Here is a 25,074-nt window from a genome sequence, read left to right on the forward strand (position 1 = left end):
TATCGAGCCTGGCCTCTGAGCCCTGCTAACAGCCAAACCAGCAGAGGAAGGAGGTGTGAAGAGTAAACAAGGCAGCAAGGCAGAGCACACGTTAAATATCTTTATCAAGTCCATCTTATTTACATGAATACAGAATCACTTTACAGCCGGTTTAATCAGGAGGCAACGCGTGCTTTATTTCAGCAAATTAAGGGCAAGACTACGACGTTCTCATTTAACTGATGGATTAGTTTGTGGGCTGATGGTACCAGCACAGCAAACAGCAGGCTACACTAACCAGGAAAGTACTGCAAGAGCTCAACTCTGCCTGGAAGGAGCGATCCACTTCCCCTCTGCTCTCAGCCACGTGGGGACGATGACTTTCTGACCAATCATTTGTGCTACGGGTGTCATGCCAATGTAATAAAGTAGTTTGGACAAACTGGCAGAGGTTGGTGATTGACTTCCACCCCTTCAGCAGCAATAACGTCTGTGTTGTGACTTCAGTTAATTGGGGCAGGTGTGGGAGGAAACCTGAGGCAAAGCCCAGATTCCATCACTGCAGGAAATCAGCAGGACTAAGAACCCCCCGAGCTGCTGAGGAAGCTGCTGGGCTCTGCCAGGCCCAGCAAAAGGGAGACTGGCATGAAGACAATGTTAGAAGTCACTGACAAACCAACCCTCCTAGGAGAAACACGGTGCCAAGTCAGTACAGCACATCTAGCATCCATAAGGGCACCTGAGTGGGCAGCAGCAATCTCAGGCTCCATACAGCAAAGTGCTCCGTGCTAGATGGATGATCTTTAGTTCACATTTCCACTGCTTTGGATTCTAAACAATTTCTTACTATTATTAACAAATAAACATTTCTGGTGGCAGTGAGGACAGTGGAGCAGCCTCAAGAAATATCCCCATTACTGCAAAGCTGGTGTTTTCCTTCGTTACCATTTCCTAGGACGGGGGTTGCATCTGTATCACGATGGTTGTTGGCGTGGCCTCTGCAGCTGGGATTCTCAATGTGCTACTGACTGACATCCCTCACTCTCCAGTGCCTGCTGCCAGGATTCATCCCCAGCTGCTGAGATGATGTGCTGCTGCTGCTGGCTCTCAGTTGCCAGTAGAACGTTTCCCTGCAAGTGAAGCAAGCAAAACGTTAAGGCTTTCCTGAATGCGTCAGCCTAAAGTGTGCAGACCGTCCTACAAGCACAGCACTGAGCACCTCACACCCAACTGCAGCCACGCTTCATTGGTTACAGCGAAGATGAGCTCGGAGCTGACAGCAAAAGGAAGCAGAGCTGAGACCCCGGAATCCAGAACACCAGCCTGCTATGGCTGAAGAGATGCACCCCAACACCAACTAAAAGGCAGCTGGGCCCTGAGCTACAACGCTGCTCATCTGCGTGACACGGGCTTTGTTGCTCTTTCCAGGACTGCTGATCCTTCCTGGCACATTCTGGTGCTGTCAGAGGTGAGTCCAGCCTGAGGACCAGCACTGGAGGCACTGCAGGCCCATCTGTGTCTCCCAGCAAGCTCCTGCATGGCAGCAGCAGCAGCAGCCAGCCCTGGTTCACCAGCTCACAGAAACCCCCCTCGGTGCTTTGAATCGGGTGCTGCACTGAGTGGGCTGGTGCTTCCAGGAAGCAGGGCTGCAGGAGAGGCCAACCACCTCCCTGCAGATGGATCCAGCCTTTCCCCTTTTGGTGCAGCAATGATGCAGTTTGGTTTCTGCCTTTTCCCTCCAGGTCACACAGGACAGCTAGGGCTTCTCACATCAGCGGCTGGAAGGCCTGAGGCTAAGTAAGAAGCAATGCTGTACTTTGCTTCTTCTACCTCTTAAGAACAGCACATTCCACTTAGTGTGGGGGAAAGACAATGACAAAACACAAGAGGCTTCCTACCTCAGATGGGGATTCAGGAACTAAACATTTTCTTTAGTTTGGAAAGGAATCCCTCCTTGTTCTCCTCAGCCTCAGGCCTGTCAGCACTAGCCGTAGCCCTGCCACCTGGACACAAACAGCAAAGGGCTGCAGTCAGATACATTCCTCAGGCTCCCACCAGCAGCCAAAGCTCTGAGAGAAGAATGACGCTGGTCTCTTCCCTCTTCCCAGCCCTCCAACCAGCAAAGGAACTCCTGTGCTGCACACTCAAGTCAGGGGCCTGATGGGCTTGGAACACAAACATGGAAGAAGTGAGAGTCTGTCACAGGATGCAAGTTGGTGGCTGTACTACAGATGGATATTCGTCACCTAATGGAAGTAAGAGCTACTAAGTGGTCCCTAAAACGGTCTGTCTCCCCGTGCTTCACTGTCTGTGCCATCAGTGGTGCAAAGCAGTGTGAAACTACAGTGGGAGGCTGGCACAAGCCATTCTCATGCATCAAGGAGAAACTGAACTCGGGCTAAAATGGCTGCAGGTATTTCAGAACAAGTGTCCAGATAAGGAATCCTATTGGCAGCAGCCAGCAAGTCCTTCCTATTTAGAAAAGGTCCTGAGAAGTTTTCTGCCCCAAGAAGTGACTACAGCCAAGAAAGAATACCCCAAAACCAACGTTATTTGCTACTCTGCTTTATCTACAGTTTGTCAATAACAAAGAACCCGAATCTCCCTCAGGCTTTCTTTGCACACAGAGGACACAAAGCCCAGCCCCCCCCATCCTCCCCCAGCTGCCTCTCAAGCTCAGACTGATGCAATGCTGTGAAACCCTCAGGCCTGCAGCACAGCATGTCCCCATCCGCTAAGGGTCCTTTCTGCTCCCTGAACCAGGACAGGCATTCAGCAGCAGCCTGTCTCTAAACTGCTGGCATTGCTTTTAATCCAACTTGTTGCTTCATTGTGTTTAAGAGATCTCTGCCCTTCCTCTCACGATTAATGTTTGCTTGCAGTGGATAAAACAATCCCATGAAGTTTTGTGTTATCAAGGCACTATCAAAGATTGGTTCACTGCACTTTCCAATACCCTGAACTTCAGCCTACATCCTCAGGCTTTGGCTTGTGATGTAGAGAGGACCTGAGCTTCCAAGATCACTCGGCAGCTTTGACAGACTCCTTTGCCTAACAGTACAGTCATAAATGCCCTGTTTGGTTTCAAACAAGAACAAACCACAGCCTACCAGGCATTAAAAAGCTCACTGTTCCAGTATCAGCAAAGAAAACATTGGTTTGCTAGTAGAAAAGACCAAACCTTTGCTTTGCCTGACTATTGGACATATATTTTGTCTTTAGCTGCTGTAAAGGAACTGTAAGGTCACGGCTTGAAGCGGTGACTGAGCACCTGGTGAAGGGGTGTAGCTGGCCCAGGGAGCACAAGAATTGTTGGCACCTGTGCTCCCCATGAGACCAGAAGGCACGGGCCCAGGGTAGGGTGGATCCCCCCATGGATATTATAAGGACCAGCCACTGAAGGGAGAGCATCTCTTAGACCCTGGCTGCTTCTTGAGGAGTGCTGCATAACTACGGAGCTCCTTTATCAGCTAGGTGAGTTCAGCTCTTCTTTCTGTATGTGATTATTAGCTTGTCTGTAGATACTTGGCCTGATGCTGCTAAGAGTCTGTCAGAAGTGACTTTGCTTCTTTTGTGAGCAGAACAGCTGCTACTGATGCCAGAAAGGTCTCCACTGAAACCTGAGACACAATTGCTGGATCCAGGTTTATAATCAGGAGCTGAAAAAGCAGCTTTACAAAACTCCCAGCTGACTTCATGCTCTCTACCATGCTTGGTGCTGTCTGCTGACTACAGCCAACACTCAGCACCAGTGAACGTTTCTATCCAAGGTTTTCCCATGTGCACAGAGCACGGCTCGGAGCAACCTTGACAGCAATGTTCCTCTCCAGCTTTCAAGGAGAAACATCCCTACTGCAGTCAGAAGCAAGCACTGAGAAGAACAGATTCTCATGCAGAGAGTTGGGCAGAAGCACGTTCCCTTCTCCAGCTCTGCAATGAAGAAGTTACTACTGTGAAAGCAGGCAGCAGAAGGCATCCATCACTCCAGTTCAACTCACCAGATCTTGTTGGGACCCCACAGTACCTCAATACCTACTCCTTGGTCACAAAAACTTTGCCTGGTGCATAGCAGAGTAACGTTTCCTGGGTAGAAGCTGCTTCTTTGTTTTCTGCTGCAGCCTATTAGCATCACGCTAAAATGATTTCTAAAATAACATGCTTGGCAGGTTGTGCTGACAGCTCCATCTGAATGCCACCTCAGCTCCCTTTCCTGTGCTCGAGCCCTCAGGAAGCACTGAGCAGCCCCACGCCAGCTCCATGGGGAAGGGACGCTCGTTCCCACAGCTCACCTGATGCTGTATTTGTGACTCCATTCACTGTGCCCTCCACATCTGTCTCATCCTCAGCGTAGCTCATCATTAAGGCTCTCTGGCGATCCGTCAGCCTCCTGCAGGTCAAAGACAGAAGCACTAGTAATGGCTGCCTTTGGAGACAAAGGTATTTGCAGGTTTCCTCACTCTCCTCTGGCAGTAAGCACAAGAGGCAGCCACTGGAAGTAGAGGATTAATACTTGTGGCATTCACTGAGAAGCCCTATGGTGCCCCTCATGTGAGCAATCCATACATAAGCCCAGTGGGACAGGAGATGTGACCCACTGCTTTTCACCAACAAACCAGAATCTATGGAAGTGCTGAGAGGAACCGTGTGGAGCTGCAATAGAACATCACAGGGCACACCTCGGGGAATGAATTCCTTGGCTGACCAGCACAACATAAGCTAAAGAGACTGCTTTGCTACACGAGTGTATGTCAGGCAACAACTGCCTGAGGACTTCTAAGCTATAGGTTTAAGAGCACAGATGTGTTAGAAGCCAGAGCACTACTCCACGTAACTGGAATGCAGGCAGAAATTGGCAGTTATTCAGGCACATGTGCAGGTGTCGAGCTACCTAAATATTTCTGGGATGCAGGATTGCTTACACCTGGGTTGCCAAATTACACTTACAAATGAAAATCTACCTCACGTTAGAATAAAAAGCAGAGAAGTTAATGTCACTGTCCAAAGAAGATTCAACACAGATCTTGATAAAGCAGCGAGAAATCCTCATCAAATCTTCCTGAGCAAGATTTTTTTGCAAGAAGCTTCAGATCTCACAGAAATCCATGTTACTTACTGAGGAACTTTTATCTTCACGTGAATGTAGTGGTCTCCATAGCCGTAACTATTAACCTTGGGAATGCCTTTCCCACTAATTCGAATTCTCTGGTCTGGCTGAATTCCAGGGGGTATCTGTAACACAGAGGTGTCACGTTCATTGTTCCATTGCATGCATGTATGTAGTTAGCGCATGTTTATAACAATGAAGTATTTCCCTAATGAGATTCAAAATACGATGGCAGATCTGGTACATTTGTGCAGCTGGACACACTCAGGGGTGAAGTCAATACTGATAGAAAAGCTTTCTCAGGACAGAGTAAAAGAACCTGGCACAGTTTAGTAGATGTTGGATGGGATTTGTCCAGCAATCCATCCAGCCCCTCCTTCCCACGTCCCCACACAGTGAGCTGTAACGCAGGTGTGACCAAGGCAGGTCAAAAACTACCTGACACTCAATCCTTAGCGAGTCTGAAACCTGATCCTGACGGACTCAGGAGGTTCTGATGTCCCACACTGATTTATGCCACAGCTCTTCCATGTAACGTTACTTACCGTGATATTGATTGTCTCATACAAGCCTTGACACCTGGCTGTCCCTCCCAGAACGGCCTGTGCTACTGAAATAAGGAGGTCTGAATGGATATCTGCTCCATTTCTTCTGAACACTGAGCTTTTCTGAACCTAAAAGGCAGGTAGTTCCACAAAACAGTGAGCAGAACAATACAAAGTCAACAAGGTAAGGTAAGCTACTTTGGAAGATCTCAGCAGAAAACATAGCAGAAAGCAGGAGTCATGTTCTTTACCATCCATGGTAACGACTAACAAGTTTAGCTTCGTGTTCAGTCTTTTAGAAGAGCACAGATCATTACATAACTGTAATTAGCCAGAGATTTAGGAGTACGTCTGCTTATCTCAGCAACTCCCCCCACTAATCCTGTTTGTTAGCTCATTGCAGTCAGAGCAATACTGCAGACAAAGGTGACACTGTCTTGTCCAGGGCCCTGAAAAAGGGAAAGCCAGAGGAGGAGGGCAAGAACTTTAGTAGCAGCTTTGCAAGCTGGAAGAGAATTGAATTCTCCTGCAGCACAAAGGTAATGGAAAAAGGTTCTCATTGACAGAGCTGCATATAACAGGATACCTGCAGGAGAAAAGGGCCCCAGCTACAAAGAATGTGCAAAGCAGCACTTAATGCAAGTCTGTAAAAGGACACTTGACCAGCCAGCCTCGTGTGCATGTTCCTGCAGCCCTCCTGGGCACCAGAAGCAGAAAGCTCCTTCAAATCTCTACATCAAACTCTCAAGGCATCGAGAACCTGCTCTGTATTTTGATGCACACGACCATAAAGGCCTCATCCTGGAATGAGCAGCACAGCTCTTGAGGAGCAGACTGAATGTTACAATGCAGACCTTCTGCAAGCTCATGAGGATCATGTTACCTCAGCTGTTTCAAAGGATCACTCACTCTTTCTCCTGCCATCCCCCATTCAGGCTTCCCACACAGTTGTGAAGGGAATAAATAATAGCTTTAGTAGCAGGAAGAGCTTGTGCTGTAACAATACGCACCCGGAAGGTAATGAAAATTTCCTTCTTGCCTACAGGCATCCGAACAGTCTGCCCATCCTCAACACCTGCATTAGGAAGAGGAGGGGGAAGTTATCTTGTATTGTAATCCACGTGCTACTGGAATTCCTACAGCTCTGCTTTTTCCCTCTGCTGACAAAAGCAAACAGCAAACTCTTCTGAGCTAAACTCAGGCTTTCAAGATTCCCATCCCCACCAATTTGATCAAGAGCAACGAGAAATGCAAGCTGACAAAACCTTTGGAAAGCTTCAATCTTCAAAACTTGTCCATACAAGAACCAGAACTTCAGCTCCAAAAGGGGCAAACATTTTTACCTACCATGTATAAATGCAAGGTCAGAAAGTTTCTCATTGTGCATGCTTTCAGTGACCAAGCTATCAGTCTGCTTTGTTCTTAGGATAACTTCTCCAAAGCAAAACAACTTTACATTGCTTTGACACCCATAGCTGGCACAGAAAGCCATGCCTTACAAGTGCCTTGCAGTTAGCCTAGTGTTAATAACTACGGTCACTGTAACAGGGAGCAGCACACAAACACAACACTGACCAGCCGGCACAGGAACTATCACTGTCTTCTTCTGTTTGGTTTGCCCCGTTCCTCGGCATACCACACATGGGGTTGTTATGATGGAAGCACGACCTCCACATCTTCTGCACGTAGATCGCATTACAAAAGGGCCAGTGTTTATTGTTTCCTAGTGAAGAAAACAGGTCGTACAAATGAGCACACAAACATTTGCTATCGAGATGGTACTTCTCACTTTCACACCACCGACAGTGATTGGCCAAGCATATTTGGGCTCTCTGAAGCTTGATTATTTCTTTACTTACTCTAAGTAGCATGCAACTTCTCATTCAGTGGTTACCCTAAAGTTATCCTTGCTTTCCTCCTCTCCCCAACCCTCAATTCAAAGTATTCCACTTAAGTCCCAAGTAATTTCAGATTCATTACATCACACACAGTCCCAGCTGACCTCATCCAGCTTTTAGCTTGAAGGAGCACATTTCTGAAATAAATACTCAACATCAAGTCCATGCTCACCTGGCTTCGCTCAAGATAAGCTGAAGATGTTACTGAGAAACTGTGGAAGGGTGACTTGTGCCAAGAAAAGCAAGCACAGCAGAACCTGTCTCTTAAGACAGACTTACCATGCCAGTGCCATTGCAGTAGTGGCAGCGCTGCACTTTGGTACCAGGCTCGTTTCCTTGCCCATTGCACCGCTCACAGGCATCATTGATGTTCACCACAATCTCCTTGTTAACGCCTTTTGCTGCTTGTGTGAATGTCAGCTCCATGATGTACTGTACAGGAAACACTGCCATCAGCCCACAGCCAGTGTGTGATGGGATCTTAAGCAAACTGAGACTGAAACTGGTTCTGGCCAAATATCAAACAATGCTTAAATTATATCCAGGTAACAGGGGGGGGAGAAGGAACAGGTGGGTGCACAACACGTTCAGAAGTGTTCTGCCTTGTTTTGGGAAGACAGTCTGTTTCATATAAATAAGAAGGGATACAAAAGGATGGCAAACGTTATAGCAATGCTGATTATACCTGTTTCGTAGAAGGAATGACTTAAAAATAGAGAAGAGGAAAAGTAAAAGTAGAAGTTGTGCTTTTCTGTTCTTAGGAAAGGCCTTTAATATGTCCAGGCCTTTTATTTAAAGGGAATACAGCAACAGGGACAGGTAGAGGCTTCCAACCCCAGTGAAAGCATTCACTCTTCCTCAATAAACTCCTTACTTAGCAAAGAAAGTCATCAGCAAAGACGACTCCACAGAACAGGAAGTTTTGTTTATCACAGAGAAGTCACTTCTAGTCAAGAGAGAAGTACTGGATACCGAGCATTTCTGAAGGCATTACCTGAATCCAGGTTGTCAGTGCTTAAATAGCACTTAGCCGCAGTACAAGAAATAGGTTTTAAAATGAACTCTGCTGCGGAGTTAGGCCAATTAAGTTGAAGAATTCAGCCAATTAAGAAGTCAAATCCAATGCTGGCAGGCTTGTTTTATAGTTAAAAGGCATTCTGTGGTTTTCAGCATTGCATTACAAAGCAAACATGTCAAACAATTCAGAGCAGGAAAGATGCCTTACGATGATAGAGACTGTTTGGCAGCACTGATGGGTGTGAGTAAACACCAGATGAGGTCCACAAAAAAATACTGAATCTGGAGGTGTGGAGAATGCAACCCACGGCTTAACACAACCACCCCACCCATACAACAGGACGCTCACGTGCTGACAATCTAAGAAGCAAATCCATTGCTGAAGCTCACTCTGTGACAGGAAATACACCCATCTCGTACCTCCTGCGGCTGGTCAAAGACATTCTGAAAGTCGCCAAAGGGGGATCCTGAAAACTCTCCAAAGATTTTCTTGAAGAGCTCCTCCGGGTCAATCGATGGACCACTGCTCCAATACTGGCGCCCAGCACCAGCACCTGCTGCACCGGCATCAAAACTGGCTGTCCCGTAAGCATCGTACTGCTTCCGCTTCACTTCGTCACTCAGTACCTTTAGGCAAAAGAACAGTGCCATCAAAACACTCCTCAGATCCCAGGCAACACAGAGAGCCCTGGACTGCCCCCCAGGGAACCCCAAGCTGTCTGCATTACTAACAATACGTTGCTCAAACCTTTGTGTCGTTAGGAAGATCCTGAACAAGATCCAGGCTGGGTGCAGCTCTGAGCAGCCTGGTCTGGTAGTTGGTGACACACAGCAGGGGGGTGAAACGAGATGACCTTTGGGGTCATTTTCAACCCAGGCCATGCTATGACTCTGTGAAGAGCACCCTGCTCTGTGATCAGATAAATTAATGAAAAGCCCCTTCTTCCACACTATCTGTCTTGTTATCAGTAAGATGGCAAGCTCTTGGCAGCTCGTGATAAGTAAGAGGACCTTATTTACGTATCTGATTATTCATATACTTCTTGAAAGCTGGCAGTAAGAGTGCTTGGGTAAATCTGGAAGCCCACGAGAGGCACAGCCAGCACAAAGCAAGGCAATGAGCAGAAACAGGGTACAGCGCCATTGTATGGGAGATTGGTCATCACAGCCTGAACCTCTGATTAATCAGCTGAGGCAAGTATGGGGTCAGCTGCGGGAGCACAGGTGAGAGTGATGGAGCTGTGCTCCCGGGAGGGGTGGAGCTCGACTCCATCCCCTCTGAGACCTCATTTAAGGGCTGACTCCCACCGAAGCAGCATCTCTTGGAGATCGCTCACCAGTGAGGACTGCCCCAGCTTCTTCAGCCAAGGCACCACCACTGGTGAGTTTTCCTTTACTTATATTTACTTATACCTTCTGTACATTTGTTACCATCTGTACATTAAAAACCAATACAGTCATGTACCTTCCTCAAGGAGCCACCACCTGCTGACAGTTTTGTTTGCTCATTTAAGATGTGATTCACTGCAGTGCCCAGCCTTCCCACCTATCTATGATCTACGGCCCCTCACAAGGGCAAGCAAAAATTCCGAGCTGAAAGCATGTCCAGCTGCATCGGAAACGTGGGATAGTTTGCTGGAGTCACCGCTGGAAGAGCTGCCCAAGCCTAAAGCAGAACGCATTGACACCGTGCATGCAAACACAAATAAGAAGAGGAAACGTTTCCCTCCAGCTCATCCAAGTGCTGCTCCAGCCTTTACTCCTTCTCTTGATGCTACATGTTACCTCGTAGGCTTCTGCCAGCTGCGCAAACTTCTCCTTCGCTTTGGGGTCGTCCTTGTTGGTGTCAGGATGGTATTTCTTTGCCAGCTGAACAAGAGAAAAAAGACGCATTAGAGACAGAATTCGATCACTGCGGCACATCCCGGGCAAAGCTCAGCATCCATCACGGCATCGTCTGTGCCGGGGGGGATCCCGCGGGAGCGCCGTGCCTGGTAGTACGCCTTCTTGATGTCCTTCTGGCTGGCGGAGCGCGGCACCCCCAGCACCTCGTAGTAATCCTCCTTGGCGCGGGCCGCGCTGACATGGAAGGAGGCGGCGGGAGCGCGCTTCGGGCCTGCGGGAGAGCGGAGAGAGGAGCCGTGAGGCGGCCGGCAGCGCGCGGCCCCGGCACCCGCGGCCCGGCGTCCCCTCCCCGCTCACCCGCGTGCTGGGGCCCGGTGCCCGGCTGCAGGAGGCGGCGGGCGGCGGGGCCGGGCGCGGCGCCGAGCCCTCGGACGATCCAGACCAGCGGCAGCCGCCCGTCCCTCGGCCCGCGGCTCCTGACGGCGGCGGCGGCGGCGGCGACCCCGAGCCAGCGTGAGGCGCCCCTGGCCGCCATCTTGGCCCGCGCGCGGCGCTGCGCCTGCGCCACGTCGGGCCGAGCTGCGCGTGCGTGAGAGTGGAGCGCGTGCGCGGTGAGCCCCGAGCGGCGGCCCGGCGGGTGGCGGGAGAGCCGCGCTGCGCATGCGCGGTGTGCAGATAGCGTGCGCGGGAACGCGTGAGGGGAGCGCGGAGGTGCGAAGGGCCGAGAGGAGGGCCGCTCTGATGGCTCCGCTCTGATGGCTCCGCTCCGATGGCTCCGCTCTGATGGCTCCGATCGCTCCTCAGCGGCGGCTCCGAGCTCAGCGCCCGCCCCACCGGCCGTGTTCCCGCAGAGGTACGGGCTTTGACTGCGGAGCAGCCGCCGCGAGATGAGGCCCGGCTGGGCCCGGTTGTGCGGCTGAGGGCGGACGGGGCGATGTCGGCCCCGCAGTGCGGTTCTAAAGGAGAGCGCCGTTCTTGTACTCGGTGCCGTGGCTTTCTGTGCCCGCCAGGCCCGGCCGGGAGCCGCGGCGGTTCCGGTGCAAACAGAAACGCTGCACTCGGGAACGAGGCTGTTTGCAGCGCGGGCTCAGCTGGTTGCTGTGCGCTGCGGGAGGAACGAAGCGGCCCGTGGGCGGCACGGCGGGGTGCGGGGCTCCCGCTTCCTGACAGCTGCGGGCGGCAGCACTGCTCGCTGCTGGGGCGGAGCGGCCTCCCGCCATCCCGCTGCGTTGTGTGGAGCAGCCGTGAGTAGTGAACGCCGCCAGGCGCCGGGGGCGGCAGGTTGAGCGAGGCGGGCAGCGGCCGGCACAGCCCCGAACCCGCTTTGCACGGAGCGCTCCGGCCCGGCCCTGCCTCGCCTGGCCGTGCCGCGGGGCGGAGCCCGGTGTGTCGGGGCGGGGCTGAGGGCGGCGCGGCGCAGCGCGGCGGTCCCGGCGCACCATGAACCGCTTCAAGGCGTCCAAGTTCCGGCACACCGAGGCCCGGCTGCCCCGCAGGGAGGTGAGCGCCGCGGGCACTCCTCGCCTGCACGTGCCGGGGGACGCGGGGTGAGCGGGGGCTCTCCTAGCGGGGCGGGTCCGGCACCGACCCCGGCGGGGCGCGGCCGTGCTCCATAGCCGGGGCTGCCCGGCTGCTCCGTGTGCCATCCCGGGCGAGGCGGCATCGCTCAGCGACCCCTTCTTGGCACCCACCTGGTGTCCAGCCAGGCTTCCGGCCACGGGCACTTCCCTGCCCACTTCCCTCCCCGGTTCTTCTCCCTCACCCCGCAACCCTGGCTGGGTACGACAGGCAGAAGCAATGCATGCCGCCCACCTGGTGCACGCTGCTTGCCGTGCTGTGCTTCCCAGCTGGCTGCAGTAAAGATGTGCCCAACCTGCCTGGGCAATGTGTGTGCCAGGCGGGGAAGTGTGCACTGCTGGGCACTGAGCGCCGCGCCCTGCCTGTGCCATCCTGCTTCCGCAGGCAGAGGAAGCACTGCACGCTGGGGCCGAGTCCCAGCACCCTCAAAGTCTGTGACAGTGTATCCCCTCAGCATGCGGTGTGCAGCCACATGGTGCCCAGCGCTGGGTTCTGCGAGGCCTCTGCCCCGTGATGAAATTGGACAGGCAGCCCTGTTGAGTGGCGTGGCCCATCCTGGCTGCAGGGGCAGGACCTGCTCTGCCCTGAGCTTCGTTGGTGTTGACCCTGCATCCCCATCCCCTGCACGTTCAGAAGGGGAGGAGATGCTCACTCAGGGATGGGCTGTGCTGAGTGTCACTGAGCACTGCTGGGGTGTGCAGCTTGTCCTGGGCTCCTGGAGCCAGCAGGCTGGTGGCATGATGCAGGCTGTTCTGCTTATGAATTGTGCTGTGGCAACAGATGGGTGCAGAATGTGGTACCACTGGCATAGACTACATGGCCAGAAGTGAGGAGGGTGATGCTGCTGAAAGTCTTTTGGTTTTGCTGCCTTTGAAAAAGGTTTTGACCACCAGCACGTTCATCTCACGGCCTTTTGGCTTCTGCGCTCTCATTCCCTTTAACTTCCCAGCCAAATCATCCTTGCGCAAGGCTGGCATGTCCTATAGGAAGGGTCACAGTGACCCCAAATCAGGGAGCACATGCAGGCATCAGGACTGTCACAGCTCCAGGGCAAAGGGGGTCTGGTATCAGGAGCAGCATCCCACAGGCAGGTACATCCCTGTCACTGCTCTGTCGACTCCAGCGCTGGGGATGCTCTGTTGGACATGGAGGACAGAGTGCAGAGTCATTTGCTCTGCTCGTGGGCTGTGTATGAAGGGGCCTCCCGAATGGTGTTTCCCATCCAGTCACAGGGAGCTGGGAGCCGTGACCCTGCTCCGTGGGGCAGAAGGCTCGGGTGTCGTAGTGTCATCGTGTCCCTGCAGAGCTGCTTGTTTACTGAGGCAAAGACGGACACTTGACCTGACTGGATGAAGGAGTGTGATGTGTACATCAGGATCACCGCTGGTTCTTTCTTCCCTTTGTCAGTGTGTTCTTGTGGCATTCCCAGGCATTTTGTGGCTGGGGGCTGCCAGCTGCCCCTCTCAGTCTGGGGACAGGAGCCTTCCTTTGACATAAAAAGGGTTAACAGGCCTGCCACTGTGCTGTGTGCTGTGACAAGGACCAGAGGAAGTGCTGCAGGAACTGCTGCTCTGTCAGGCCCCAAGAGGAAGCTGTGCAAGGAGAGGAAGCTCAGGTCTCACTCTGGGGCTGTGCAGCTTCTGTCCTGCAAATGGCTTTGCACAGCTGCAAGACGTGGGTGTCTGCTGCAGCCATGGGGATGCCTGCACGATGCCCCAGCACTGGGTTTGGATGGTTGGACTTGGCCCTGGGGCATGGAGCTGTGATTGTACATCAGGTGTCACAAGGCTCCTCACCACCCTGCCAATGTTGGGGAATGAGTAGCAGAGTGAGATTTTGGCTCAGGAGCTGTGGGGAAGTTCTTTGGCTGTGTGTCCACATTGGATATGTGCTGCTGGAGGGGTTTGTCTGCCATTGCCAGTGCCTCATTCAGCACAGCCCAAGAGACCTTTTCACCACCCCTAACTCCCCACCACTGGTTTATGCAAAACCACCTGAGCCCTTCCCACCACAGGGCAGTTGAGGCCCTGGAGGGGCTCTGTTGGTACTGATGGTCTCCAGTGATGTGGTGTCACCACTCTGTGCTTTCCTCTCCAGCCCTCCATATACTTCTCTCCCTGAAGTAGAGCCATCTCTTAACACAGGTTTTTTTCTCCATCCCAGGCCTGGATCGGGGGTTTCCGAGCCAGCTCTATTGCATCCTATGGGAACCATGCAAAGGCCAGCTGCCGCTGGGTCGCCTTCAGTGCCGAGGCAGCAGGTGAGTTGCCTGGGGGGTGATGTAAATTTGCCCTTAGAGCTGGGTGGCAGGCCAGCTACATGGGGCACAGGGGGCCCATGTGGTCTGGAGCTGATTCTCCCTGAAGGTACTGTCCACCCCACAGTCCCCTCTTTTCTCATGAATTGCAAATGCTCTAAATTGTGGGGGCGTCCTGGGAGTTCTGATGGGTGATGCCCAGGGGCTGTTGGGCAAGGGGTGAGCTGCTGCTGTGTGTTCTCTGCAGGTGTGCTGGGCATCGTGCCGCTGGAGGGCAGGGATGGAGGCAAGAGGATCGTGTCTCAGCTCTGCTGCCACTCAGGTAAGCTGGGCAAGGCTGGGTTTCTGCAAAGGAAAGAAATCAGTCTCAGTCCCTTCACTGCAGAATGATCTTGAGCTCTTGGGGGAGCTTCCCTTAGCACACCCTCATCGCATTACTCATTGCATAAAATGTCAGTGGAGCAGACTAGTGTGAAAAGCACTCTGGGAGCCTAATTCTAATGCTTGACTTAAACCGAACACCCTGCACAAAGGCACCTGGAACAGACCCGTGAAGCAACAGCTGCCAAGCAGCTCTGCGGCAGAGTGTGGCTGCACACACTGAGCTGTGATTGCAGCAGGGTGTACCTGGTGATAATGGGGGAAGGATGGGCTGGTGGCAGCGTTGCTGCTGGTAGCACAGCGTGTGCCATAGAGGCAGAAAGCACTCGGGGAATGGGGAGTCTGGGCACCCTTCTCCTGGTGTCTGCAGTGCAATATCTACCCATTTCTCCAAAACTGCAACAGAGGATCAAGATGGGAGCAGGCCGCTGAGCCAGTCCCATCACTGCTTTTGTGCACACAGTGCTTTGGCATGGCTGCAGGAGTACACAGTGTGCCTGAGCTGTGTGGTTTCCACCATGTCTCAGCCTCTGTGCATGGCATCCCCTCTACTCACTCAGCCAGGGTGCAGCAGATGGGAGCTGCTTCCTGCTGACAAACAGATGGAAAGTCTCCCTTTATAACTGAGGTGAGCCAAGGCAGGGAGATTAGCCAGGCACTGGGGCCTTCTATGTGTTACCTCCTCCTGCAAGAGAGCTGGAAGCTTCGGGCTGTGCCCTGGCACAGTGACCTATGTCACCGTCACACCTGCCAGGCAGCCAAACTGCCACTTAAACAAGGAGGCCTGAAGCTTCCCAGCTTCCCTGGGCTATCCTTCAGGCCACATCCCTCCTGGGACTCAGCCCATCATCTCTGGGCTCGTTGCCTTCCTGAAGCTGTTTGCCCGGCTCCATCTCCGCCCTGTCTGTTGGGTGTCCCTTTGCCACCAAGCTGCCTGTGCTCCCGGGGCCAGTGGAGCCATGCAGCCCTTAATGGGATTTCAGCAGAAGCCCTTTGAAGCTGAGGGTGCCTGGGAAACCCCTCCCTTCTGCATTCAAAGCAGAGAAGGGATTTTCTTCTCCTCCTGGGGCAAACATAGCAGATAAGCCAGGAGCCAGAGTACATCCCTTTCATTTTGTGCCTTCTGGGCCTGCATCTCAGCAGCCTTGTGGAAGCGGAAAAGTACACAGTGACCTACTTTCACCCGTGTGCCGAACGCGTTGGAGGGGCTGCAGAGTAAGGTGCCAGCACTGCTCCTGTGGGACTCTGCTGACGCCGCACAGGGCTGGGACAAAGGAGCCTTGTTTGCTGGGTGCATGGGGCTAATGCAGACGCCCTCGTGCCATTGGCACTTCAGTCACCCTGCACTGCCAGTGGCTTGGCATGGGGTTGTCTGCTGTGAAATGAAAGCTGTTTTAAATAGAGAAATGCAGCTGCGGGTTGCTTGGTGTGCTCTGCCTGTGGGGACAGAGGAGTGTGAGGCCCTGAGGGTCAGCATGGAGGGTTGTAGCAAAGCATGCTGCCCCGAAATACCTCTGCTCTGACTGTCTGCATGCACATGGGAAGGGCCCAAAGTTGTCTGTGGGTGTGATGTGAGGGTAAGTCTCTGCTCCTCATCTTCCAGATGCAGTGACAGACTTTGACTTCTCACCCTTTGACCCACTCCTGCTGGCCACAGGCTCCTCTGATGAAACGGTGAGTGCTAGGTACAGGGCCGTGTGGCTGTCCCCAGCCTGTCCCGAGGCCTTGCTGTAGGGTGGGGGGAGAAAGAGGGGATGGGCCTCCAGGGTCTGACCATGTTTTCTGGTGCCACAGGTGAAGGTTTGGCGCTTGCCTGAGGAAGGCCAGGAGCTGCCCAGCAGTGCAGGGTTGACTCTGGGTCCTGGCGGGGGTCCAGTGGACATGCTGCAGTTCCACCCAACAGCGGATGGCATCCTGACCACTGGTGTGGGGAAGCAGGTCACCGTGTGGGATATGGGGCAGCAGCAGCCACTGACAGGTAGGCACAGCCCCCATGGATGTGGGAGCAGAAGCACTGTTTCTGTGCCAAGCTGGCCTGGTGTTTCCTGCCCTGTGGAGATGCCTGCACTGTGCCCCCAGTAGGCCCTGTCATCTGCTCTGGCTGTTGTGGGTTCTTGAGGAAGGCCAAATCATTGCATCTGAGAAGCTCTGTGGTAATGGAGGGTTGCATCCTGAGATTCCTGGGTCCTGAAGGTTCAGTGGAAGGCCTTGTGAGAGGAGGCTGACTGGATGAAGGGTGCTGCTCCCTGGGCAGTGTGAGGTGGCAGATGTGCAGGCAAGGCTCACAGCATCACAGTGTGCCAGCACTGTCCTGGCTTGTGTTTTGAACTGAAAGACTCTGAGTTTAAAAAAAAAAAACAGTGTTTGCCTTGTGATCTGTGTGACAAACATGAGGTCCACCTGGGGAAGAGAAATCTGCTATGACAAACTGTTCAGGTGGAAAACCACCTCTCAGCAGTGTGGTGCAAAGCTGAGCTCCTGCTGCAAGGAAAGCCTTGCCAGCCCCAGGGTGGTAAGGAAGGGCCTGCTTTATCTGGCAGAAGACAGAGCCTGTGCCCAACCCACGGTAGGCTCTGACCATTCTCTCCCCTCCCAGCACTAGAGGCCCACGGGGACCAGCTGCAGAGCCTGTCCTGGAAGCATGACGGCCGGCTGCTCGGCACCTCCTGCAAGGTGAGTGGAGCACACATGGGGCTGGGAACCTCATCTGTGCATGGTGACATTGCTGTGTGCTGTGTTTCTGAGTAGGCAGTCCTTTTCCTCCTTCTCTTCCTCCTTCTATACCACCTGCTGGGTTCTGCCTGCCTTAAGCGAAATGCTGGTCAGGCTGTTGGCAAAGCACTTCCTGACCTTCCCTGTCGTCCACACGGGATGTCTTTGGTGACCATAAATCTGCTTGACACCCGAGGAACGTGGGGTGCAAACGGTGACCCCATTTTGGGAAGAAAGGGCAGAACTGGGGCTGGTGAGTGGGATGGCAGCACTAGATGGCGCCTGCAGCTCATCGCCTGTGCACAGTGCTGGATGCGCCAGAGTGCAGGGCGTGTGTCTCACATGCAGGCTGAGTATGCAGGCAGGCCCCAGGCTGTGTGTAGAGGCCAAGCAAGGACTGACTGTGCAAGCCCAGATGAGCATGCAGACTGAGCTTGCATGCCAAGCAAGGAGGTGGTCCTGAGATGGGACCATGTGTGCAAGTCATGCGTGCAAGCCAGGCTCCCAGCACTCCTCTGCCTTTGCAAAATGCTCATGGAAAAGGGCTAGCACCAGAGCATATTCCTACTGTTCCAGCCAGCCCTTCCTGAGGTACTTGGCTATAGAGCTGGGGCAGGGAAAGGCTCTCCATACTGCCCTTGGGATACCAGGGAGCATTTGGAAGGATGGGGCTGAGAGGTCTGGCTCCAGTCCTGGCTCTGATTTGAAGGCAGAGCAGTTTTGGGAGTGTTTTGGAGCAATTTTGAAGGTGTCCTGGTCTCAGTAAGACCGTGGGGTGTGCCCATGCCCACAGCAGGGTGCTGTGAGCCATGGGAGTGGGCTTTGGGGGAGGGGCAGGAGCAGGAGGCTCCTCCAGCTGTCTGCCTAATATGGCCTTACCTCCTGTTGGCCCCAGTGTCCTTAACCCTTCTGTGTTTTCTTTTTATCTCAACAGGACAAGAAACTGCGGATCTTTGACCCTCGAGCCAGCCCAGCTGCATCCCAGGTACTGTCCCTCCTAGCTGTGCTATGCAGACAGTGCAGGCAGCCCTGTCCACCTGGGGTGTGCAGTGAACCAACCCATCCAGCCCCAGCAAGGCTCAAATTGTTACAGGAGGCCCCATTAGCAATAGTGCTGCCTGCTGGAGCCCTGTGTGGACACCTGGGACTCCTGCCCTCCCATCCACCCACCTGGTGAGCTGCCTCAGTTCACTGGGCAGGAGGGACAACAGCAGGGCTTTGGCACTGCTGCCTACCCGCCCTGCAGGCAGTGCTACCAAACCCTTCAAGGCATGAGGGCTCCAGAATGGCTCCTGGTCTTTGTGTTGCCATGCTGGAGCTGAGCAAAAGGCTTTTGGGAATAAAGTCCTGCCAAGGGTGAGGTTGGGCAGCTGGATTTGTGCAGCTCAGCAAAATAACAGTGATTAGGAAATAAGTAGAGGACTTGGGCCTTGCCATCCACATCAAGTTTAAACAGCCTCTTATTAGAGGTTTCCTGTGGCTTCAGGGCTCTGGCTGCCGACAGCCACTGTTTCCCCGTGCAGAAGGGGTGAGAGGCTTTTGGGAGGGAAGGGAAGCAGTGGAGAGCAGGATGGGACGGCTGCAGTGTGCTCGTGGCACCGGCATGTGCCTGCCCCTGGGCTCTGGAGAACTACAGCCTCCAGTGTCCGTGGGTGCCCTCTGCAGGTGTGAGAGGTGCCTTGAGGCAGCCTTTGTAAATACAGCAGTACTGTATTTAAGTTTAAATCCAGCAGTTATACATGCAAACAAGCCAGGATGAAGCACTCCCAGCCCTCCGAATGGCTCTGGGAGCTGCTCAACCTTGCAGGGAGGAGCCAGATTCACTCCACATCTCCCTGCCCCCTGGTTCTTCCCGACAGTTCTGTCGCTTTGTATAACGGCATTTCTGTGATGCTGTGAGCTCCGTGGGCTCCAGCCAAGTCTCCTGGGGCGGGTGGACTCTGTCTAGCTGAGCTATTAAAAATAACGTGTGAATGATGGTGTCTGTTCAAAGCAGGCAGTTCACTTCCCTCCGCCGCCTCCTGAGCCAGGCCAGAGCCGGCACTCGGAGTTTGCCAAGAGAAATGTGTACCTTTGCTGCCGCGAGGCGCAGCACCGCAGCCATAACCCCGTCCGGCCGAGAATTGATGAAGATGTTTAGTCTTGGAGAAGTACTGTGCTGAAGGGGAAAACTTTAGAATGCCATAAATCCTTTGGAAGTTTGCAGAGAGCTGGCTTAGCCAAGAGGGATAACACTCCTGTGTTTTGTGTTTTCCCCCTGTTGCTGGAGGGCTGGGATGCTTGGAAGGGCTCCTGCTCCCTGGGGCCAACGTGGTTATGAAACCAAGGGCTGTCAGGGCCACCGCATGGTGCCCGTGCCTCACCGGCTCCCAGCTTTGAGGCTGCCTGGTTCTCACTGCGGTGAAGGAGATGAGCGATGGGTTTCTAGCTGGCTCCACTTGGAGTCATGGCTGCAGGCTCAGCACTGCCGCCAGCACAGCTCCATCCCTCTGCAGCATGCTTCCAACAAAGCAAAGCTCAGCACAGAGCTGCTCCTCCGGCTGGTTTTCTTAATTTGCCAAGCCTCCCTCATTAAACCATTCCTTTTTTAGAGCAGAGGAAAAGGAAGAGAAGGAGCTAAAAGTGGAGCCTCAGGAGCAGGGAGGAGGGGTGGCTGCAGTGGGGCTGTCTTGGGTCTCGCGGGTGCAGTACTTGCATTGTCAGGGACCACAGGATGGTGAGGAGGGCATGCGGGCTGCCTGCCTGGGACCTCAAGCTGCTCTGGGGAGTGGCCAGAACCCCATGCAGTGGCTGCTTGTCCCCCCTGGGGCCCATGGTCACCTCTTTGCTGCAGCTGGTCCCATTGTGTGTCCTGTGCAGCTCTGTCTGGGTGTTGTCCTTTTGTGAGGTCCTGCATGTCCCATACATTGCCTTGACTTCTCGCAAGGCCACACACCCCTCCCTTCCCCTCGCCTCCTACAGGTTCAGGGCTCGTTGCTGCTGTACATTGTCTCCTTCCTTGCCTTGACCCTTGTGTTGGAGACAAATTTCATCCCATCCCTCCCAGCTACAGCCGTGACAGGGCTGGGTGCTTCTCCCCTCCTACCTTTGCCAACCCTGCAGCAACTAGATATGAAGCTTCCTTCTGCCTCTGGGCATTCCTGCATTGTTTGGACTAAGCCCTCAGGCTTGCTTGTGCAGTAGATGTGGCCCTCCATGCAGTGAGGACAGTGCTGGGACCATGGTGCCAGGCTGGGGTCAGGGTGCCAGAAGAGCACCAACACTGCAGGTGAGTCAGAATGGCACCAAGTGGCCTCTGGCTTTTAGCATTGGCAGTGCTGGAGGTGATATCTCCTTTGATTGCTTTCCCAGCATCCTGATTTGGTGCAGCAGAGCCCTGTCTCCCACATGCAGTGTCCCGCAACCACCCCCGCTCTTGCATGGCATGTGTAGGGCTGCATGCATCTGGCCGGCACCTGGCTCACATTATGGGGCTGGAGCAGGCGCCGCCGATACGCCGTGCTGCAGGGCCACGGCTGAGCACAGCCAGTGTGGGATGGAGAGGAACTGTGCTTGTTCTCACGAGAAACTTCCCCCGACGCTGTTTTGGCAGAACTGGGGGCGAGGGAACGGCCACGCACGCCGGGCGAGTGCACGCCTGTGCTCACGTTTTATAGTGCTCCCTTGGAGCACAACACTTGTGTGACCTGGGCTGAGGGCAGCTGGGGACAATTTGGGGTGTGTCTGTCCCCACAGTGGGTTATCTCCCTGCCTTGCAGGCCATGTCATTTGGGAAGGTAGGGACCCGGGGGTGCCCACCTCTGCCCACGGCTCCCCTGCAGCCCCACTCTGACACCCCAGCCATTGCCCTGCCACTCCATCCCACAAGCATGACCCTGCGGGCAGGGCAGTGCTAGGGCAAGGTGGATGTCCAGGTTGGAGTCACCCGGCCATGCCCACCACTTGGACCCCGCAGACCCTGACATGACACCTTTGCCCTGGATCCTGCCTTGGCAACAGTCCTGTCCCTGGCTGCTGGGTCTAGCTGGGCATCGCTCAGTAGGGGAAGGAGCACCAGGACATAGGAGACTCTCTGCCTGCCTCCCCACCCCAGCAGTGTGGTATCCCACGCTGGGGTCACCCTGGGGGTACCTGACTCCCAGCCTCAGCAGCAGCTTCCTCTGGGCAGAGGGAAGGTCCGCAGCATCCCACATTCCCAAGGAGACCGTGGGAAGCTTTGAAAAAGTTGGCCAAGCTCTGGGCTGCCTATTTATAGCATTGCGCGCTCCGCGCTCTCATGCTTCTGTTCCCCAGCGTAACTGCACGGGATTGTTTATATTTCCTCTGCTCTGCTTCCCCCTCGGCTATCCTTCGCAGGAATGCTGCTGGTATTGCAGATATGGGGAAGTTGAGGAGGATTCGGGCTGAGCCCCAGCATCACCACATCGGCATAAGGGCTCGCCCTCCGCAGGGTGCCTGTCTGTCCTGCAGGCATACTGGGGGCAGCCTTGTGGGGTCGGTGGGTCACAGCCTTACTGTGCTGCTGCTTGCTGATGTGGGCTGGGGGTCGTGGGGAGCCCTGTAGCTTGCTGCCCTGAGGGGAGAGGGGTGCCATGCTGGTCACTCTCCACTGTGGCACCCATACCATAAACCCGTTCATCCCTTATCAGGACTGGCACATGACTGCTGGAGCTTTGCTACAGGGAAGCTCTGTGTCTGCCATCCCATTTGGATGCCCGGCAGCTGTAGTTCAGTGTGATTCAGCAGGGCCACAAGGTTCAGAGCAGAGTACTTTGTATGTGGCTGAGAGGCTGGCTCCTCCTTTCTCTGCTTCAGAAGGAGTGCAGCTTCTGAACACAAAGCCACCTTTTGGGGGCAGGCAGCCCCTCCAGCCTCACGCTATCCCCTCCCTGTGTTCCTCTGTTGGAGGAGCTGAGCTGCTCTGCAGACTCGGGCCCAGCCTGCCAGAGGCTGCTCTGCACTCCTGGCCACCTCTAGAGCGAGCGGGATTTGGCAGCGAGGGGAGATCACATTCTTCTGCGGGGAGGATGCACCATGATTAACCCCCTCAGCTCCCCAGGAAGCCTTTCCTCTGCCCCTTGGGCTCGTGCCTGTTGGTGGCAGCAATTACTTTCCCCATCCTTTTCTCCACAGGGTTCTGATGCCTGTGGTCTGCCAGCCATGAGCATGGCAGAACTGAGGGATCCCAGAGCTCAGGGGTTTCCTCCTGCTGCCTAACCCTGCCCTGGGCTCCCCAGCCCCTGGCCAAATGTAAATATTCCAGGCAGAGGCTGGGCTCGCCCTGGTGTAGAAGTTTTTGCTTTGTGTCAGGTTCTCCTAGGCAGCCGAGGAGCTGAAATCTGCCAGCAGCTGTTGCCAGCTCATGCTGACCCACTGTGGCTGTGCTGCCAACAGCTGCATCTGACACGCCAGCCATGCTCCCCATGGTGTGGAGTGTTCAGCCACTTCGTGTCCCACAGCATATCTGGGGCTCTTCAGGGCTGGGGGCCCCACGGACTTGCTGTAAGTGTCAGGGCATGATGGGGGGCAGGAGGGTGTTGGGGATGAGCTGATCAGTGCGTGTACAACGAGGCTGCCATCATCAATTGTCTCCAAACAAATGTGTCTCTTGCCTAGCTCTGGCAGCCCCGTGGACCTCTGTCCACTCTGTGGCTCTCATCTGACCTCAGCATCCCGCTCACACCACCCCTTCCTGACTTCGGCATCTGCCTTCTGCTCAGGACACAGGTGGGGGTTCCTGGGGGACCCCGGAACCAGTTGCCACTAGGTGGAGTGGCACACGCACCGTCCAGCCCTGCATGCTCACCTCTGGCAACATTTGCACAGCCTGGTGTCTGAGCCACCTCCGAAACCGGAGCGCCCCGGCCCCAGCCTCCCGCATATTTGCTGACATACGTACTGCTCAGCCCGGGATGGAACTAATGCAGAAAACATGTTTCCCTGCCGCAGCGTGCGCAACGTGGGCTGCGAGCAGCGAGGCCCCGCCAGGGCACTGGGCTGGGCTGGGAGAGGGTCCCAGCACCATCTCCTCACCAGAGTGATCTGAAGGCGCATTCTGGCATGCTCTGCCCCGTCCCACCCAGCTGGGGGCCGTCTGCAGCTCCATCATGTTGCTCACAGGAGTGTTACAGCTCCCACTGAGCTGCGTGTGCTGCAGAGAGGCGCTGCCACTGAGCAGCCCTTTAGCCAGCTGTGCCACCAGGGCTGGTACCCCGGGCTCCCCTGGTGCTGTTTGCTCCTCAGGGCTGGGAGCCAGCAGAGCCAGCGCATGAGGCTTTCCAATCTCCAGCTGTCAAATTTTGGCAGCCACAGCCGAGTGGCTCAGGTGCAGAAGCGATCTCCTCGCCGACAGTCCTGGCTGAGGTTGGGCTTTCAGTTCTCCTGGCCCTGACTCCCAGGGTTTCCTTCCCCTCTCAGCACTGATACTGGCTCCGTCCTTCTGTCTAGCAGCAAGGCACTGGGCTGGTGGGGAGGGCTAGCAGCTCCCCAGCCATCTACCTCGCTGCCCCACTTTGCGGCCCTCCTTGTCCTCGCTGCACTGGTACAGCCCTCACACTACACAGGGGGACACATTGCCTGCTTAACTGCTGGGAGTGGCACAGGGCTGAAGGGATGTTGGTCCTGGAGCCAAGCAGGGTGCAGTGGGAAGGATCAAGCAGGAAAGGAGGACAACGTCAGGGGGTCTGTTCCATCAGAGAGGTCTCCAGTGCCAGTGGAGATGCGTTGGATCTTGCCCCGCATCTTGCTGCTGCTGCAGGGAGTGCCAGGCTTGGCTGGGCTTCTCCCAGGCTATCCTGGCTGGCATGGCTGTGTTTGTCCTGGCAGGGGATGTGCTTGGCACCATGTGCCCGCTCCCACCCTGGCTGTGGGCCGCAGCAGCTCATCTACTGGGCAGGCATCCCGCTGGGCCTTGAGGGGGCTCCTGGCAGGGCTCCTCCCAAAAGCACAGCACCTCCGTGGGGACACAGATCCTCCAGGTGCCAGGAGAGTGTGTGTATGTCACCCCTGTGTGCCTCCCACCCTGGGTATGCTGGCTTCCCACTGTCCTTTGCAGGGAGCAGTCAGGAGTGCTGGGCTGTGTGGTGGTGCTGGAAGCACAGCACTCGGCTCAGCTCTGCCTTTCCATGATGGCTCAGGAAGCGTTGGTGGTTGGGCTGTTTTCTTGGCGCTGGTTAAGTGAGAGCGAGGGAGTTCCAGCACCTCCTGTGTCGCACAGCAAGCAGTGCTGCTGGGTCCCACTGGGACACCAGAACTGCAGGGCCCATCTGGGTACCACGTGGGAGCCAGCACTGTAACTCTTCTGCTCCTGTCCTCAGCAGAGCTGCACCAGGGCCCAGCAGTGGGACTGGGGATGGTGCTGCAAAGGGCAGGGCAAAGTCTGGGTGCACTGGGGGGTCCTGGCCCCACAGCAACCCCAGGGGAGAGGGGCTGCTGGGCAGGACAGGGTGAGGAGTGCTGCTGGGCTCAGTTTGCCGTCAGTGTCTCAGTAGTCTCTGGATATACGTGGGGCACCTGCCTCCTGAGCTGGGATTTGGCACAGAGGAAGAACCCAGGATACAACTGGGGAAGTAAGTCCCTCTTGCACCCTGGCAGTGGCCGTGCTCAAGTGTCTTGTTGCCAGCATGGAGCAGCTTTTCATCACACTGAAGCCAGGCTCCACATTTGGTGCAGGAAGAGCCATGGGTGGTGTTGGGATCCAGGAGCCATCCCACCACGCTCACATTCCCTGCTTCCACCCTCCACTCATCCCAGTGACCA

The 25,074-nt window shown here is 54.9% G+C and overlaps 2 protein-coding genes across 4 annotated transcripts in view; one reads left to right on the forward strand and one right to left on the reverse strand.

Moving 5' to 3' along the window:
- Window positions 1-86: 86 nt before the first annotated feature.
- Window positions 87-10,940, reverse strand: DNAJA3 (DnaJ heat shock protein family (Hsp40) member A3). Its single transcript, XM_072348918.1, has 11 exons — window positions 10,746-10,940; window positions 10,535-10,659; window positions 10,329-10,412; window positions 8,964-9,170; window positions 7,806-7,958; window positions 7,204-7,351; window positions 6,639-6,703; window positions 5,629-5,757; window positions 5,093-5,208; window positions 4,269-4,366; window positions 87-1,109 (listed from the first exon to the last, which is right to left on the reverse strand). Exons 1-11 carry the CDS (start codon window positions 10,921-10,923, stop codon window positions 1,087-1,089), a joined length of 1,326 nt encoding a protein of 441 aa, XP_072205019.1. The 5' UTR covers window positions 10,924-10,940; the 3' UTR covers window positions 87-1,086.
- Window positions 10,941-11,044: 104 nt separating this feature from the next.
- LOC140258546 (mitochondrial import inner membrane translocase subunit TIM16-like) overlaps window positions 11,045-25,074 on the forward strand; it is a 36,834-nt gene continuing 22,804 nt past the window's right edge. Inside the window, exons 1-7 of one of the 3 annotated variants that reach the window (XM_072348912.1) lie at window positions 11,045-11,241; window positions 14,130-14,226; window positions 14,471-14,545; window positions 16,208-16,278; window positions 16,399-16,582; window positions 17,201-17,277; window positions 18,251-18,301. In XM_072348912.1, coding sequence (XP_072205013.1) covers window positions 16,486-16,582; window positions 17,201-17,277; window positions 18,251-18,301 — 225 coding nt within the window. In that variant the 5' untranslated portion in view covers window positions 11,045-11,241; window positions 14,130-14,226; window positions 14,471-14,545; window positions 16,208-16,278; window positions 16,399-16,485. Of the gene's footprint in view, window positions 11,242-11,576; window positions 11,889-14,129; window positions 14,227-14,470; window positions 14,546-16,207; window positions 16,279-16,398; window positions 16,583-17,200; window positions 17,278-18,250; window positions 18,302-25,074 lie in introns of those variants that run through there. The other 2 variants (XM_072348911.1, XM_072348914.1) reach the window with 2 other exon arrangements.

Source organism: Excalfactoria chinensis, chromosome 14, assembly GCF_039878825.1.
Source record: "Excalfactoria chinensis isolate bCotChi1 chromosome 14, bCotChi1.hap2, whole genome shotgun sequence".
NCBI classification, from domain to species: domain Eukaryota; kingdom Metazoa; phylum Chordata; class Aves; order Galliformes; family Phasianidae; genus Excalfactoria; species Excalfactoria chinensis.

Coding starts and splice junctions, on each gene's coding strand:
- DNAJA3 (XM_072348918.1), bottom strand. CDS start 10,923: ATGGCGGCCAGGGGCGCCTCACGCTGGCTCGGGGTCGCCGCCGCCGCC. Junction 10,660..10,745: donor CACCGGGCCCCAGCACGCGG/GTGAGCGGGGAG, acceptor GCTCTCCCGCAG/GCCCGAAGCGCGCTCCCGCC. Junction 4,367..5,092: donor GTGAAGATAAAAGTTCCTCA/GTAAGTAACATG, acceptor TTTGACCTGCAG/GAGGCTGACGGATCGCCAGA.